The sequence below is a fragment of the Pezoporus flaviventris genome, unplaced genomic scaffold (genome assembly GCF_033815535.1).
Source record: "Pezoporus flaviventris isolate CSIRO_AGI_PZ_B2104156 unplaced genomic scaffold, CSIRO_AGI_Pfla_v1 ptg000093l, whole genome shotgun sequence".
Lineage (NCBI taxonomy): Eukaryota > Metazoa > Chordata > Aves > Psittaciformes > Psittacidae > Pezoporus > Pezoporus flaviventris.
In genome coordinates this window covers 2921261-2939078 of record NW_026892641.1, presented here as the reverse complement: position 1 = coordinate 2939078, position 17818 = coordinate 2921261, and the positions used below count along the sequence as shown (strand labels likewise).

At 48.8% G+C, this 17818-nt stretch overlaps 1 protein-coding gene across 5 annotated transcripts in view; it reads left to right on the top strand.

The window, feature by feature from the left end:
- Nucleotides 1-16849, top strand: part of APLP2 (amyloid beta precursor like protein 2) — a 42858-nt gene extending 26009 nt beyond the window's left edge. Inside the window, exons 5-18 of one of the 5 annotated variants that reach the window (XM_061476060.1) lie at nucleotides 108-283; nucleotides 799-1016; nucleotides 2769-2936; nucleotides 4909-5024; nucleotides 5314-5388; nucleotides 6531-6689; nucleotides 6983-7111; nucleotides 9464-9563; nucleotides 10527-10697; nucleotides 11245-11280; nucleotides 14125-14204; nucleotides 15016-15090; nucleotides 15519-15674; nucleotides 16437-16849. In XM_061476060.1, the coding sequence (XP_061332044.1) occupies nucleotides 108-283; nucleotides 799-1016; nucleotides 2769-2936; nucleotides 4909-5024; nucleotides 5314-5388; nucleotides 6531-6689; nucleotides 6983-7111; nucleotides 9464-9563; nucleotides 10527-10697; nucleotides 11245-11280; nucleotides 14125-14204; nucleotides 15016-15090; nucleotides 15519-15674; nucleotides 16437-16538 (1761 nt within the window). In that variant the 3' untranslated portion in view covers nucleotides 16539-16849. Of the gene's footprint in view, nucleotides 1-107; nucleotides 284-798; nucleotides 1017-2768; nucleotides 2937-4908; nucleotides 5025-5313; nucleotides 5389-6530; nucleotides 6690-6982; nucleotides 7112-9463; nucleotides 9564-10526; nucleotides 10698-11244; nucleotides 11281-14124; nucleotides 14208-15015; nucleotides 15091-15518; nucleotides 15675-16436 lie in introns of all 5 variants that reach the window. The other 4 variants (XM_061476059.1, XM_061476063.1, XM_061476062.1 and 1 more) reach the window with 4 other exon arrangements.
- The last annotated feature ends 969 nt before the right edge of the window (nucleotides 16850-17818 follow it).

Here is a 17818-nt window from a genome sequence, read left to right as displayed (position 1 = left end):
AGTATAGACTGTTGGTACTGATGTCAAGATCTATGCTAGGCAAACTTCAGCTTTATCCAAAAGCAAGAGCGTGATGCTGAACTGACCCAAATTGGCTCCTCTTTCAGGCCTGTCTGACGGAAGGGATGATCCTGCACAGTTATGGTATGCTGCTGCCCTGTGGAGTCGACCAGTTCCATGGAACAGAATACGTATGCTGCCCTCAGGCAAAGGTTGTGGATGAGGCTCTGTCCAAAGAGGAAGAGGATGAAGATGAGGATGAAGACTATGACCTCTATAAAAGGTAGGGTTGTACTAGCACACATGGTGACAGCTCTGTATGTGAAGGTGCTGTTAGTGAATATTTCACCCTTGTGAGGATAGAGAGGAGAATTCGTGTGCTTTTGAATTTCCCTGAGCCTGCAAGAGCCTTGCAGAAGGACAGATGACTTTGCAGCACTCCTGTCAGTGGAGGAGCTGAACAGTCCCCCCCACTCCATCCTCAGACAGTCAAAAAGATTGACTGTGACAGCAGTTACCTCCCCTGATGGTAGAATTTCACTTAGTGAAGAGAAGCTGGTGAGGAAATGCAAGTAACCTCTACTAAGCCAGAGGCATGGAGAAGCTCTGCCTGCAATAGGTGTGTCTGTAGTGAGGGAAGTCCCATCACTGCAGTCGATGGGCTGGTCAATAGTTGGTCCATTAATTTTTCCCATCTCCCGTGTTTCTAGAACAGATGAAAAGAGAATCATTGCTCTGGTACATTAAAGGTTGTCTGCAGAGTGATCAGTCTTAACTTTAAACCCTGTATCCCTTCAGTGAGTTCCCTACAGAGGCAGGTGTAGAAGACATCACAGGAACGGCTGTGGAGGAGGACGAGGATGAAGAAGATGAAGGGGAAGAGGAGGAGGACGTGGTGGAAGACCGCGATTACTATTACGATAACTACAAAGTGGATGATTACAACGAGGAGACCCCTACAGAGCCAAGCAATGACAAGGCTGCTCCCGAAAAGGAAGTCAGCAGTGACATGAAATGTAAGACATGTTCCAGCCTGCAGGTCTCTGGCTTCCCTGAGAGTCATCTCCTTGGTCATAGGTTCTTGATCAAGTCACTCAATGCCACTTGGAGGTTGTATTTGCCAGATGAGTTAGCAAACAGAGGAGAAGCTGATGATGCTTGTGTTTCAGGTGTTGAAATGAACTCTCTAGAGCACGGGCCGTCTGCTTGCAGATAAACAGGAGTTCTGCTGGCAGAAAGCGCAGTGTTTGGCACATTGAACAAGCACCGCCATGAAGGTGCAGTTTTGGGTCAGAAAACCATACCTGCATAGGCTGCTTTTTGGAAAACCCTAGGTGTTTTGGGGACACTCTGAGTGTAAAATCCTAGTTTAGGGCAATCATTTTGGATTAGGTGGGTTATTAGGCACAAGTTCTTCCCTTTGAGGGTGCTGAGGCGCTGGCACAGGGTGCCCAGAGGAGCTGTGGCTGCCCCATCCCTGGCAGTGTTCAAGGCCAGGTTGGACACAGGGGCTTGAAGCAAGCTGCTCCAGTGGAAGGTGTCCCTGCCCATGGCAGGGGCTGGAGCTGGGTGAGCTTTAAGGTCCCTTCCAACCCAAACCAGGCTGGGAGTCTGTGATTCAACACCCATTTACAAAAGGAAACTAAAAGCAGTGGGCCATAGTCTGCAGGGGTGGCATAAAGGTGCTTCCTGGCCATTTAAGAGGAGCATACTTGGTGCTGCCTTTGCATAAACCCTTCTCTTTCCTGAAAGAAAGTCAGCCAGCACAATTGGCCTGCTTTTATTACATGGGTGACACAGACTTTCTGCAGTAATCCTATATACTGTGCTTAAGTGGTAGGTGCCATTGCAGAGGGCACCTGCTGGTTTTGTGGTGCCTCAGCGTTCTATGATGGCCTCTCCTTTGCGTGTAGAAGTGTCCGCAGAGGAAGGAGGAGGGGAAAGGGAATGAAATTCAATTGGCTCCAGATCACTGCATCCTTGCCAGCACTTCTTGCATCTTCCTGGTACAATGCCAGCATGCTGCAGATAATTTTACTTGCTGAGACAAGGCTTAGCTCATATATGTTACAGATCTGGTGTTGCAACAGCCTTGGAGCCATCTGATTGTCTGTTTTGGGGGTCCACAGTCTTTTTTCCCCCAAAGGTGCCATGAACAGTTGCTAAATCGCACACTGTATCTGTTTTCTTGCCTCAGAATAACCCAGTTACGTGCCTGCTCATTGTGAAGCAGCCCACATACCGTGGCTACCTGGAGTTTCAATGTTTAACATATAGATGTTTCCAAACCGGATAACCTAGCAGCTGAGATTGCCATGGTGATCACGTTCCTTGTGCTTAGCCTGCCTTTTCGCTTGCTCTTACACCTCACCTTTAAGACGTGGAGTGGCTATCCAGGCAAGAGTGCAGCCAACAGGACATGTTGGGATGCTTTAAACGGCCCTAATGGGTTTTCCTTCCATCATGTCTGTTTTATCTTTCCATCATGCTGGGATGCCCGAGGCATAACACTGTGACATCAGCCAAACAGATCCTTGCTGTTTCAGCCTGTAGCTAAGGAGAAATCGCTCCTGCAGATGGGAGCTTCAAAGCATCACGTACAGGCACCTCCCCACATAGCAAGGTGAATGCTTTTTGCAGTGTTGAATATCCCCCTCCAAAACTGACAGAAGCCCTTTGGCCGGTGAAGGTACGAGGTAGAGCCACCGCTGTGTTGTATGAAGTGCTCAGCAGGGCTTGTGCTCATGTTCTAACCCGTCTCCACACAGCTGTCTGCTCCCAGGAGGCGATGACAGGGCCCTGCCAGGCTGTGATGCCTCGTTGGTACTTCGACCCTAACAAGAGAAAATGCATTCGCTTTATATATGGAGGCTGCGGAGGCAACAGGAACAATTTTGAGTCAGAGGAGTATTGTATGGCTGTGTGTAAAAAGATGAGTAAGTCCTGCCTCCCACTGGCCCTTTTGCAGCTAGCCACTGTCTGTCTGGCGTTTGGTGTCTCCTCCTCCTTGCCTAGGTCAAGAGAGGACACGTGTGTAGCTTATCCTCTTGGTCCTGGTGTCTGCAGCAGTTCTGTCTGTCCTTTTGCAGCAGTCTCCTCTTGTCTCCGCTTCTCCAAGTCTTTAGGGTGAGCTTCCCTAGGGAAAGCGGCTCTGGGTGTATGGTGTCTGTGCTCTCCGTTGGCTTGCAGATCTTACTAAAGGTGTAGTTGTCCTCTTCCAGACCTATAGCAGGGATTAGGGGCTGTCTCTCTTGGGAAAAGGCGTAGCAAAGGTATGGAAGGAAGCACTTGCTTTCCCCAGTGGTGTTCCATCCGTACGTTTGACCAGTCCATCCTGAAAAGTAGGCTGCTCCTCGCTGCTCTCCCGGTAGTGGGCACTTTCTGGCTATTGCATTTTGGGAAGGTATTGGAGAAGGAGCATAGAATTGAGATTCCCACTTTCAGCTTGGTTTGAAATATGAATCATGACTCAATCCCTGTGTTTTTGAGAGCTTGAGGTTTTTGGCACCGGTTTCCAGCGGCTTTTATGTCAGATGATAAAACTACCCAAACCCCATTTTAACCTCCTTATTAATCTTATTGTTGAACTCCAGCACTTCCACTTCAGCTCCCATAAAAGCCTTTTGAAAGGCTTTTTGTGTTATCTGGGGCTTGGCAGTCTGACTCCACGGCCATAATCCTGTTTACAGAATGGGCTTCATGCAAGTGCTTTAGATTGGGCTGATCTCACCGAGGCGGTGAAATAAAAGATGCGGATGTCAGGGGCTTTTTGTCTGAAACTTTGCCCTGTAACAGAGGGATTTGGGGCTGGAAAGAGGCTTCTCTGTGTCCAAGCCTGGTTCAGGAATGCCATGAGCCAGCCCAGAATGTGGTACTGATCTCATGGTGTCAACTGGAATACCTGTGTGTTATGTTGCTCAGTTATCCTTTCCCCTTTGCTTCACTCCTTCCCTAGTTAGAGTAAAGGTTGGTGGATTCAGGTGCATCTAAACTGTATGCCAGGTAATTCTTCTCCTGAAGCATTCAATGACCTACTGGAGGGTTTTTCCACCCAAATAACTAATGTTATTAGTTTCTGCCCTCCCTCTGCTGAAGGGCAGCAATGGGGAGCATCCTGTTCGCCATAGATCCCTTGGGAAAGGGCTTTGGGATGTGTAGCTTCTAAAACGGAGCACAGAAACTTGGTTCAGCGTATCCTGAACTGCGGTTTATGGAGTACAGAGCCCCCGTTGTGGAGTTTGTGTTGTGGATCATTGGATAATGCTTGGAATTATCAGCTCTGAAATTGTGTTTCTCCCCTTGTCGAAATTGAATGTCTTAAAAGATACCAACAGTCCAGTTTATTGGATGAGCCAACTTGTCACACTGAGCCTCCTTCTGTTGCTGTCTTGTCTAATATCATTGCCTGTTAGTCCTGCATGGTGCATCTGGTAGGGAAGGTAGGTTTGAAGTGTCAAATATTATGTAGTGTTTTGTACAGCCTTATTTTTAAGCTCCCTGATCATATTAATGGTGTCTGGAGCCGGCTTGTCAGCGAACTGCTAATGCACAAAATGTCATTTAAACTCCCCAAAGCTAATGTGAAAGGGAAGAGAGAACAAGTTCTTCATTCTGCAGTCCAAGTCGTTCTGTTGCTGGAGCTGAATAATGCTCATCCCAGAACTAATGGGAGGACCGGTTGCCGCAGTGCATTGCCGTGCTTTGGGGATGATGGAACTAAGTGGTGGTGTGCAGTAAATTGGCATCTCAGTGATACCAAACTGGACTGCTGGTAGGTGGTGGTTCAGTAAACTCAGCCTGGCAGATTGTTAATGGTGCAGGAATGGAGCTTTCCTCTCCCTACCTGTCCTTTGCCATCCAGGATCACGGGGTTTGGCACCGCTGCTTATCCTTACCCTGTCTTTGCAGTGCCAACCGATGATGTGGATGTCTACTTTGAAACCCCAGCTGATGACAATGAACATGCCCGCTTCCAGAAGGCAAAGGAGCAGCTGGAGGTCAGGCACCACAACCGTATGGACCGGGTGAGCATCTAGCTTTGGGCCTTTATCAGCTGTGTTCGGACAAATTGATGGTGGCCGGGTGATGATGGACTCCATGCACCAGCCGTTCGTGTTTCTTGCGATATGGCAGTTAGATTCTCATTTCTTCAGAGTTTTGGGAGAAGGGAATCAATGGGGACACTTGGCTTGCTGCTCAGTGGGTTGAAGTGCTAGGTTTAAACCCCACTGCAGCTCTGTTTTCCTAGCCAGGCTGTACAGGGATCTCGCAAAGATCAGATGTTGATTTGGGTTCTGTCCTTTCCTTGTCCAGGTGAAAAAGGAATGGGAGGAAGCAGAACACCAAGCTGTCAATCTGCCCAAGGCTGAAAGGCAGACTCTCATTCAGGTAAGAGCTGAAGGATGTAAAGAGGGAAGTTACTGGTGCTTGGCCACCCTCTTCTCACTAGAGGTCGAAGTGTTCAAAGCCAGCGGGCAGCTGAGATGGAAGAACAGCTTTCCTGTTCTGTCAGCAGCTGCCTTGTAGAGCAGATTTGATTCAAACACATGCTTTGTTCTTAAAACTGGAGATGAGCTGATACCGTGCCAGGTCCTTCCCTACACCCAGCCGTAGGAAGCTGTCTCACCCCTCAAAGCACAGCGACACCAGAGCCAAATTGTAACTTCAGCCCTTTGGCCTGTTCCACACTAACCAGGGGCCTCACAGCCCAGTTCAGATTGGCTCTGACTCTCTGGACACACATTTCCTGTTTGGGCAGACTTAGTGAAAACCACTTAGCCAGCAGATAAAGCTGGTTTGCTGCCAAAGTGCCAATCTTCTGCCTTATGAGGAATGTTCAGTTAGACTGCAAAGTTAATCAGGGATATTCTCAGTATGGGATTGCTGGGGGCGGGCTCTTCTGGCAGGGACAACTCTGTGATGTTCCCTCAAAGCAATATCCATCTGAAGTGACTGACCCTGCTTTGGATTTCAGCCTGCAACACAGTTTTATCTCTAGAATTTTTAACACAAGCCCCTGTTTGGAAACAGGGGCAAGTCGAAAAGAGTTTGTCATCAGCTCTGTTGAAACATAACAACGCTTAATGGACTTCTCTGGTTCGTTTGGAGGTGTGGGTTATGACCTTTCTAATAGACTATATAGAGGTTGGTCTGGAGGAGGACTGATGAAGCATCCCCTACCTGAAACCTCTGTGAACTTCTGCAAGTTCAGGTTATTGAAGGGGTCAATCCTGTTTCCATATTGCAAGGCGAAGGGAAAGAGTTAGTACCAAGTCATGAGTTCAACACAGCTGGATCTCCCAACATGGGCCACATGCCTCCTTCAGACCTCAGAAGTGCCTTGTGAAGGCACTTTGGAAGGCAGACAGTCACTGTTGAATTTGGAAAGGTGAAATCTGCATCAACATTTCGCAGTGCCCTTCTCCCCTGCTATGAATACCTAGGACACGCAGTGTGACAGGCTCCCTTTGCTCACAGGAGGAGTGAGAAGAGGTGACCCTGATGCCTTTCATGCGCTTTCTTTGTTGCAGCACTTCCAGGCAATGGTGAAATCCCTGGAGAAGGAGGCAGCAAGCGAGAAGCAGCAGCTGGTGGAAACTCACCTTGCTCGTGTGGAAGCGATGCTGAACGACCGCCGCCGCATCGCTCTGGAGAACTACCTGGCTGCCCTGCAGGCTGACCCCCCACGGGTGAGTTTCCTTGCAGGGTGCAAGGTGAGAAGACCGCCTCTGGGGCTTGCCAAGGCAGAAGCTGGGAATAGGTTCTGTAAAGCTTCCTCCTGCATGGCCATTTGTGCAGACTTAGCTGTGGGTCTCCAAACTGACTCCTCCTTTCCGCCTGGTTAAGAAACCCACCGCTTTGTTTGGTGTTCCTAAGGCCCAATAGCTCTAACAGAGTTCACATAAAAGAAAATGGGTATTTTCTCAAGTGCTGTGAATTGGCTCCAATGGATGTGAACTCTTCCCTTCCTCCAATCCCACAGCCCCACCGCATCCTGCAAGCTCTGAAGCGCTATGTTCGTGCCGAGAACAAGGACCGGCTGCACACCATCCGCCACTACCAGCACGTCCTGGCCGTTGACCCAGAAAAGGCTGCACAGATGAAATCTCAGGTATAAGAACGTTTCTATCAAGGGAGGCATTGTTAGCCAGGCCTGGCTGTCAGAGGGTTTGGAAGCTGTGCGTTTGCTGGGTGCTATAGCAACTTCTCATTCTTGTGCAGAGATCTTTGTGTCATCGTATGCTGTCTGTACAAGTTTCCTCTGTGCTTAGTGCTCAAAAAGGGAATTCTGGTGTATACAGGAATTATTGTTGGTGACAAGGACGAGTCTAGGGGGTTAGAACTAGTTTGGTATCGTTTTCATGTTTCCTTTTGTCAAACAGCCATGAATTTGCTGGGGACTTGGTCATCCTTGAACCTGCCTCACTTCTTCCAGTACCTCATGTCTATGCGTTCCTTTCATCAGGCTGCTTCTTCACATGCCTGTGTTTTGGGTTTGTGGGAATCTTCTATGCCTCTGCAGAGTTACTGCCTTGGTTCTGAAGCATAATACATAACCCTTGCCAAGCACTTGATCGTCATTGTTGGCTGTAATAGAAAGCCTATTTTTGATGAGTTTATTTTGTGCTGTTGCCATACATTTTACTCCTGAACAGGCAGAAAGTCATTTTCTTTGTTGCTGGGTACTGTCTGTGAATGTGCTGCTTCAAGTGGATGGCAGACCTGGCCATTGGTACTTGTAAGAGCCGCTGCAGATATTCCACAAGTCCTTTGAATTACATCCTGGCACTTGGTTTTCACAACCCACCTTTAAAAAGGTGGAAGATGTACTGAAAGACCTAAGTAAGAGTCAAGATAAGAATGTCCAGTTAATGTTAAACAGATGTGTTCATAAGGGTATGTCCGTTCACAAGGTCAGAGAGCAGCAGAGAGCACTGCCTGTGTCCAGTTGCAGCTTCAGGAATGTAACCTGTGTTCCAGCAGTCCCAGTTAGGGGTGGGTTTGCTGCGTTTGACTTCCCTTTGAGCTCTGTAATGCATGAAAAATGTGCCAGAATAGAACGGAATGGAGAGCTGCAAGGAGACAAGGTGGTGGAGCTCATCCAAATGGAAAGAGAGGGGGGAAAAAATACCTCATTACTTGGCTTTGTAACCAGTGAATGGACAGATCATGGTTTAAGAGCAAGACAGGGACTGGAGCCTGTTGCTGTCACCTCTAGTGAGGTGTAGAGTCATGTTGCAGTCATTTTGTAGAAGCAAAGCTCACCCTTGGAGGTGTCCTGATGGTTTCCTGTTATTCCTGGGTGCTGCCAGTGTACCTTCAGCCCTTGTCCCTCGGGTTATCTGCCACTGCTGCTCAGATTCTTGCCAAGCTGCACATCCTGGTGGTATTTAGAAGCTGCCGTTTGCCTTGCGGTGTGGAATACGCGGTAGCTGTTTTCAGAGGCAGCTTAGCATAGCAAGCACGGCCCACCCTGACCCTTTGTTCTGAGCTGCCAAAGCCCAAGAGAGCCCGTGTGAACTGTGTTCTGAAGCTAAAACCTAAACAGTCCTTAATTCATTCTGAAGGCTGCAGTGTCAACAGATCGACAGGGGAGGGATGTGGGTGGGACAGTTCAATTTCCATTCCCTTTGCTTTTCAGAGGCACTTTAAGCGCCTCGATCGATTGCCTTGATTGACAAGCTGCCACATGTAAAATGAAATTGCTTTCATCCTTGCTCTTAAAGGTCAGGCACACGTCAGACTGTAAAACAGGGCCTTTCAGCTCCTTTAGTTCAGCCTCAGGTTGGCCAGATACATGGTTTTCGTTGCCTGCGGGATCCCTGATTATGCAGCACCCTCTTCAGGTCAGGCTTGACTTCACCAGCGACTTAAATATGCTGGGGAAGAGCAATTTGAGGTTGCCTGCAGTTGGAATTCATTTCTCAGATGAAGGGAGAATACTGTTGGCAGGGAGTGGGTGTAGTGGGTGTAAGACAAATGTAATGCCACCGTTGTTCTGAAAGGCACCTTTGTTCTGCAACCGGAGTTGATAAATAATATTGTCTGCTCCCTTTGTGTGTATCTCTTCTAGTAGTCAGGAATGATAATCCATTTAATAAAGCACTTGCTTGTAGCTGCTGCAGGAAATGAATTATGACCGTGTCTGGTGTATGGGGAATACCAGCTCCAGCGTTTCCAGTGGAGAGCTGGTTACAGCAGGAGTCAGCCACATCCTCTCTGTCTGCTCCCAGCCTTTCCCAAAACACCAAGAGGGCCATGCACAAGTGACCAGTTCCAGCAGTGATGTGTTAGAGACTTATCACCCAGAGAATGGGACTAGAAGGACCCGTGTCCCATTCTGTTGTCTATGATGGCAGATCCATCACCAGTAGCAGATGCTTAATGAAACAAGTGAAGGACTGGTACCAATCGAGTGACTGACAGTCTTTGCCTCCTCCAACACACTCTTGTACATCTGCAGGTGATGACACATCTCCATGTGATTGAGGAGCGGATGAATCAAAGCTTGTCTCTGCTCTACAAGGTGCCATATGTGGCTGAAGAAATCCAGGATGAGATTGGTGAGTGTCTCTCTGCCAGCTCAGCTCATCACTGTGTTAGACAAGCTTTCGTAGCAAGCTCCAAAAAGATGGCTAGCTCCTTTGAGGGGATGCCCTCAACAACAGGCTTAGGCTTAGGTACCACAGAGCAGATACTCTCAGGGTTTTAGATGCATAGAATCACAGAATGGGTTTGGGTTGGAAGGGACCTTAAAGCTCATCCAGTTCCAACCCCTGCCACGGGCAGGGACACCTTGCTCCAAGCCCCTGCATCCAACCTGGCCTTGAACACTGCCAGGGATGGGGCAGCCACAGCTTCTCTGGGCACCCTGTGCCAGCGCCTCAGCACCCTCACAGGGCAGAGCTTCTGCCTAAGAGCTCATCTCAGTCTCCCCTCTGGCAGGTTCAAGCCATTCCCCTTGGCCTGTCCCTGCAGGCCCTTGCCCAAAGCCCCTCTCCAGGTTTCCTGCAGCCCCTTCAGGCACTGGAGCTGCTCTAAGGTCTCCCCTTCAGGAGCCTTCTCTTCTCCAGGCTGACCCAGCCCAGCTCTCTCAGCCTGGCTCCAGAGCAGAGCTGCTCCAGCCCTTGAAGCATCATCATGAGTCTCCTCTGGACTCACTGGAGCAGGTCTACAGCTGACAATGTTTTGCAACACATCCAGAGCAGCTTGTACATAAGAAGTTCCACTGTCGGTATCAAACAAGCCAACAGCTAAGTCCTCTCTCAAAAGGAGATGAAAAAGATCCCTAAAAACAGGCAGATGCTTTCCCACTTTATACTTTAACCCCATCTTGCCAAAGCCTCTTGCCACATCAAACCCCTTGGCTCTTATTTGTACGTATTTCTAGGCGATACCTTTACTTGAGAGCATGCAAGATAAGAGAACCTGGCAGCCCTCAGCAGCATTCCCTGCAGCCATCTGCCCCTGCCTGTCCCTGCCAGGCTTCATGCAGTTTGTGTAACATTTCCTCGTGCTGCTTTCAGATGAGCTGCTTCAGGAGCAGCGTGCAGACATGGACCAGTTCACATCCTCCATTTCGGAATCCCCGGTGGATGTCAGAGTGAGCTCTGAGGAGAGCGAAGAAATCCCCCTGGAGGGCAAACCTTTCCGTCCGTTCCAGGTGAAAACCTTCCCAGCCTTGCCTGAAAACGAAGGTACGTGGAACTGGAAACGGGCTTTACACATTTTACCTTAGGCTTGGTGGAACAGGAAGCTCCATCCCTTTGGGTGACCCAAGAGGAAAGCAGCTGCCCCAGCGGTGCCCCTGGGAAGAGGCAGTGCCGCTTGTAATCTGCGCTGAGCTTCTCTCTTGGTTTTCCCATCCTTCTCTTGGCAGAACTGCTTTGTCTCTTCCCATTTTGCAGGGTAGTTTCCCATTCCGACTGCGTGGCTTGACTCTGCAATGACTTTTCAGTCCTGAAGCAAATTGCTCTCGTGTTATATGAAGTCTGTGTGCCCTGTTGAAGGGCTGCAGGAGTTCTCTTGATTTAAAGCTGTGTTTTGTTGTAGTGTTGGGTGTTGACAGCTGGGGTGTGTGTGTGTGTTGACTTTATAAATGCTTGGACAGAGTCCTGAGCTGAAAGAAGGCTGAGGGCTGAAAGCTTTTCCCAGGCTCTGAGTCAGAAATCATGCACAAGCCTTTTCCTTTCTCTCTTAATCTCCTTTCTCTGCTATTTTTGTTTTTGTTTTCCCTCCTGCTAGATCCTCAGACGGATTTGTACCACCCCATGAAAAAAGGTTGGTTCTAAGCTGCTCCCTCACAGTGCTTTCGATCACACTCCTACCTTCTCAGTGTGTCTGATAGCTTCATGTTAGTTCCATACTCACCTTGATTTTCATTTCCCTGCTCTCATTTAGACCAGTAACTTCCAGCTGTGCTTGTTTAGGCCTAGTGTTAAAGATACGAGCTAGTCTGAGCATCTCATTGAGTGCGTGTGTTCCTCCCTGCCAGGCTCACAAGGTGTCTTGGAGTAGCTTTTTTTACCCTCAAGAAACCTAGCAGGCTGCCTGCAGCATCTCCACTTGGGCACTTGGCACCATAAAGCTCACTGTGGTGGTGGAAAAGAGTCTGGAGGCTCCTGTCCCTGCTGTGGAATCCATCCTTCCTGACAGCACTAAACTAGGAATCAGTGCCACAGCAGACACGGGTTGTGTTTCCTGGCTAAGTGTCCTCATAGATACCATAGAGTGCAGCTAGTCTGGGACATGTGAACTAGGAGATTCCTTCTTTGTGGTCTCCTCAGCATCCCTTTCCACTCGTAGCATCTCTCCATACTGGTAACGTCCTGTGTGATTATCCACTTCTCATTTAGCTCCTTATTAATGCTGCAGGAGCTCAGTGCCTGGCTAAATGGGGCTGCCTGGGCCAGAAAAGCAGCATAGAAATACTGGCATGAAATTACCTTCTTTGTTAGTGGTACATACTCAGGTGAAGATGAGGCCTGGCTGATCTGCTCCCATGGATCTCATTCCCGAAGTGGAAATTGCAGGCTAATTGCTAGGATGCTCTTGCAGAGCAGTGGTAGGTGTGCTGTGTGCAGGAAGCAACCCCAGCATTTTAATGTGCCTTTGGTTACAAACACATTGTGCAGAATCTCAAAAGGAGAGCAAAGGATTCTGCTAATAACATTGAAAATGAACACAGATAGTTTTGTAACACGGTGAAGGCCAGAAAGCTTGGAACTGTTGTCATTAACAGCCTTTTGCTACCAATGTAAGTCACCTTCATCCCTCGTGTGGAGCAGCATACAGCTGATTCAGTGCACTGACTGCTCTGGAAGGAATTAGGACAGCTTTAGTGTGACTATTCTTCCTTTGGACAAGTGCTTTGTTGACTTCAAGGTGATCAATATAGGCTGGTGCTCCCTGTTTCATAGAATCATGGCGTGCTTTGGGTTGGAAGGGAGCTTAAAGCTCATCCAGTTCCAACCCGCTGCCACAGGCAGGGACACCTTCCACTAGAGCAGCTTGCTCCAAGCCCCATAGGAGAGTTTGTGATGACTTAGGGACAAAGATTATATCTGCACTTGCTCCCTATGTCTCCACTGAATTTCAGGAGGGGGATGTTGTGCCTGTGTGTGGGTTTCTTTCCCCTGGGAAGTATAGAGTCTAAACTGTGCCTTTGAGCTACATAGAACTGGATCTGTTATTTGGTACAGCACACTGTGACAAATAGCAAAGCTCAGAACTCCCAGCCCTGGAGACTCTGCTGCGTTGGCTCCTGAGGATTGACTAAAGCAGCCATAGGCCAAAAGCTGACACTGTAGTTCTCTAAAAGTTATTTGTGGCTGGTCTCTCCAGAGAATGCCCATCATTGCCTTTCACAATAACATGACCTGCTTGGGCAGCTGCGAGGAGTCAGACTAGCAGCCTTGGCCGTGCTTGGAATCTGATTATGGTCTCCAAAGAGCTGGATAGGGAAAGGGGATGCACACACCCCCCCAAGATGCTTCTTTTGGGAGGAGCTGGAGTGAAACCTTAGTTTCTTTGGTGTTTTCAGGCAGTAAAAGCTTGCCTTGGAGCCAAGCAGCCTCTCCTTACATCTCATCAAAGAACACACTGCCAATTTCAGCAGTGGCTCACATAATGTCTTAGGCAACCTGCAAACTCAGCAGCTTGTGGAGAGGTGTATGCAGCCAGTGGCAAAGTGTGAAGTGCTGTAGCAGTATTGCCCCCACCTCCTGCTCTGCGTTGGAGAGACCCCGCTGTAGGTTTGAGGCTTTGCTGTCGTCCTGCTTTTGCACTAGGGAGGTTTAGGTGCTGTGAAGGGCGTTGTGTTGTCCCTGCAGATAATGGGAACCAGGCTTCCTCCTGATGTGCTGTGTTATGTTAGGTCTTTGTATCTTGCATCAGACTCTTCTCTTATTGATCCAATCTATTTATAAACGCTTCAGATCCAAGCAGTTTATGCAGAGCAGCCGCCTCCTGTTAATTGATATTCCTCTCTTGATCCTATGCTAGTTTTAGCCTAGAAATGGGTGAGTGATGTTCTGGTACAAAGGCTGGCGTAGCTCTTTGCTCCTCCCTTGCCCTGGGATTTATTGTTTCTGGGCTTGTGCCAGATAAGGGACAGCAGCTCATTACGGAGCTGGGTGACCTTGAAGTTCTCATTCCCGAGGCACTTGCTGTTGCAAACGAATGGGTGCCAGCATTCCCTGTGTGCTGGCTCCCAGCATGGAGATGTGTGCCTCCAGCACGGGGTCACAGTGAGGTGGTGCTGACCCCGAGTGACATCTGCAGAAGGGAACTGCTCGCTCACGCTTTAACACCTTGCCTTGAACCTTCTAACAGCAGCACTTAGCGGTAGATGGTGTTTGTGGATTGACACCTCAGCCTGGGTTTGGTGAGTCTTGTCTGCTCCTCTCATTGCCACCTCATCCCCACTCATTAACAGAACCCCCCCCAGTCACTTGTCACTGTAGCATAGCTTCCGAGCTCCCCTTCTGACACAACAGCATGAAGACAGGTTAATAACCAGCGGTCCATGTGGTTAAACACATTAGCCATGGCAGCTCTGCAAAGGGTAGGTCACCCTTCCCAAAGTCACTGGGTAATGGTCCGTGCCTTGCTCTTCTGGTGCAGGTTCTGGCATGACTGAGCTGGATGGGCTGATCGGTGCAGAAGAAAAGGTGATTAACAGCAAGAAGAAAGTGGATGAAAATGTGGTGAGCCCTCCACCTTTACTTTGTAAAGCTCAGATTGCTGGGGACACTAATTAATAGCAGCGGCTTGTTTCCATGCTTACAGAATGTCACTGCATTCGGTATCCATATGGTGTGGGGGAGTCAGTTTTCTGACTGTTGTAGGCTCTTAATACTGCTTAGCATCAGAAGGGTGGGAGGGTGAGGGAAGGAAAGAGATCCAGATCTCTGGCAGTCTGATTTAGTAACTGGTTTCCCAAGCAGAGACCCTCTGTATGGCTTGATTGGAGCTAGGTCTGAGCACACTGTGGGATCCAGCTGTCTTCCCACCTATTTGTCATGGCAAGAAAGGCCCTGCTGCCTTCTGAAGGGGTGCAAGCCGGTTGGTGTTAGCTCCATCTACAGTGCACAGAACTCAGGAGGTTCTGGTGGCAGCCTTGCCTCAGTTCCCTGGGTCAGAAACCCAACGCAGTTGACCTTTGAGAGTTTCCTTTCAATATTGGTATTATAGAATCACAGCATGGTTTGGGTTGGAAAGGCCCTTAAGATCATGTAGTTCTAACCCCCCGAAAAAGGGGGTTTTTAAAGCCACAGGTTAGTTCTTCCGCAGCAGAGGTGCTGTGTCCAAAGGTGGGTTTTCATTTGGGCCTTTAGTTTGAAGTAGCCTGGATGTCCAGATGGCTGCAGTACTCACTTGCAGTACAATGTTGGAGAGCAGGGAAAAGATGGTTCTGAGTCTTTGCTAGTCTTCATTAAAGGTCTCTTGTGTGCCTCCACATCCCTTCTGTCTTGTATGGCTCCCTTCATAAAGCACTTTTGTGGCTGTTCTCAGGTCATCGACGAAACCCTGGATGTGAAGGAGATGATTTTCAACGCGGAGCGTGTCGGTGGGCTGGTGGATGAGCCGGTACGTACGTGGCCACCGAGTCCAGCCATGGGCAGGCTCCTAAAGCTGGGGTTTGGTTCCTGTGTGGTGCTGAATTTGAGGTTTGGTGCCTTGACACTGCTCTTGGGAGGTCACACAGCCCCCGCTTTGCTGTGTAGTGGTGTGAGCAGTAAATACATGTTAGAACCTGACCTGTCTCTCGTGGAAGCGCTTTGTGGGATGGGGAAGCAGTGTGGGTCAGTGCCTGAGCAGGGAAACAAGTTTGTGTTGGTCATCCTTTTGGTGAGGTATTTAGAGGTGAAATATTTACCCTGTCCAGTGTAATCAGTCGTGTCTTGATACCACAGATGGTTAAAGAGCTTTTAGGTCTTTATGCCACCTTTTAGGTTTAGCAGCTCATCTTCCTCACCGCTCTTCCTCCACTTTCTCCGTTGCTGTCTTCCCTCCAGGATAATGACAACTCCCTCCGTGATGACTTCAGTTTCAGCAGCAGTGCCCTCATTGGCCTTTTGGTGATTGCTGTTGCCATAGCTACTGTTATAGTCATCAGCTTGGTGATGCTGAGGAAGAGGCAGTATGGGACCATCAGCCATGGGATTGTGGAGGTGAGAAACGACTCCTGCTCCATAACTGAGGAAGAAAATAGCATGGAATCACATGTTGTGTGTAGGGGGCGAAGATGGCAGGAGCTGCCAAGCCATCAGCAGCTCCACTCCTAGCTAGATGGGGCTTAACTCTGTAGATGCTGCTACGTGCATCACTTATGTATTAGCGTGCGGGTGTTGGCATGGTGGGATCTGTCACTTCACAGCTGTATTCCCGGATCACAAGGAATTCAATTAGCTTTCCCTGCCTGGCTCAGGGTAGGATTTAGCAGTAAATAGGCTTTTGAGGCGGTATCTTTAGCAGGGGAGTAAGTCAGTCCATCAGTAGCAATTTGTCCTCCCGACTAATGTAACAGCTATTAAGATGGAGCGAGGTTCCTCCTCCTTCCTTCTGCTCCCAACATGCACATCCCTGGTGATGACTTAATGGTGTCTGCAGAAAGCTGCTTTTCCCCTTTGCCCAACTGATGCAGGAAATCATAATGACCTCTCTAATGAGAGAAGCAGGTCCCACACTTGTAACGTGGGCTCACTTAGGAAATGATTTGTGCAGGACATCTCCAGATAGGCAAGAGCAGGCAGGAGGCGTTAGTGCCCGAACGGGGGACTCTGTTAAGCTGATTGGGTTTTGTGGCTTAACCTTTTACTCCTGTTTGCTGCTCGTTGTAGTCTTTATCCGCCGTGTGCCCATCAGCTCTTGGTACTGTGAAATAAGGCCTTCAGGGTCCTCCTTTGAGCAGTAACCCTCTGTTCTTCCCAAAGGTTGACCCGATGCTTACCCCAGAAGAGCGGCATCTGAGCAAGATGCAGAACCACGGCTACGAGAACCCCACTTACAAATACCTGGAGCAGATGCAGATATAAAAGAGATGAAGATACAGCAGCCCTGGCTGGGGAAGGCTCAGGGCGGAGGGCCAAAGTGGTCCAGCGTTTTGGATCAACTACTGACCAACAGTTGCTTCGAGAGGACTTCATCTTACATTCAGAACTCCTGGATCATTAAGACTATAATTACTACTGTAGAGTTGCAATTTCCATTCTTTTAAATGGGTGAAGAAATGATAATATAACAATATGATATATAAATCTCCTTAAATGGGAAAAAAAATGGATCTATTGCAGATATTTGACTGAGATGTAGTTTTCTTTTTGGTTTGTTTTTTTGTTTTTTTTTTTTTTTAAATAATCTGGGCAATCCCAGTTCTGTTGTTCTGATGTCTGATACAAGCTCTATATATATAGAAAATGGGAAACGTGGGGTTTTATTTCGGATAGACCACCTGCCTATTGAAGGTCCTTTGTCCCAGCCCGCCTTGTCAAAAGGAGACAGTCGTGGCTCTTGAGTCGTTTTGGCTTTTATATATAAAAAGCAGCCTTTGGGTTTTTCCCTTTGGAGTTTTGATTCGCAAGCTAATTTCCCTGGGAGTTGCAAAGAGATTAACGTAGGGATAGGAACTGTGACACAGACGGAAGGAATTGGGAATGGAAACTAACAAAAAACCCTGATAACAAGGAAAAAAAAAAGAGAAAAAGAGGAAAAAAAAAGAGTAAAAAAAATAAAGGAGAACACGAACACACACACACACACCCCCCCCATCCTCATATGCCAGTGGTGTGCACCCTGCTGCTTAGCAGCCTGGGCTCTAGGAATCAAAGACTCCCTGGAGGCAAGGAGTTAAAAGGCTTCTAGCATCTCTGTTTATAGTTCGTCTAGTGGAATGTTAGGACATGGTTTGTGCATCCTGGGGTCTGCACATTCCCCCCCGCCAGAGTCAGTTGGAAGTTCCTGGGTATTGAATTGAAATCCTCTGCTCAGAACCAGTTTCCTTCAGGCCTCACCTGGCATTAACAGCCCCCTCTCGCTACTACTTTCTAATTCCCCCCCCCCCAGCTCTCCTGCCTCACCAACGTGGTAAGTAGCTGAGAGGCTCAGGCTGCATCTCTCTTTGGCCTTTGCATCTCTCTGGGTGACGTTGGGCCACGGGCACGGTGCTGGGTGGCTTTGCCCAGAGGTGACAGATCCCTGCCAGATGCAGCCCCTCTGGGAGCTGATGGATGTGGAATGCACTGGAACTGGGGAGGGAAGAGGGACAAGGTGCCTGCTTGAAGGGCAACGAGATGCATAGGCCCCCGAGAGGAAGAAC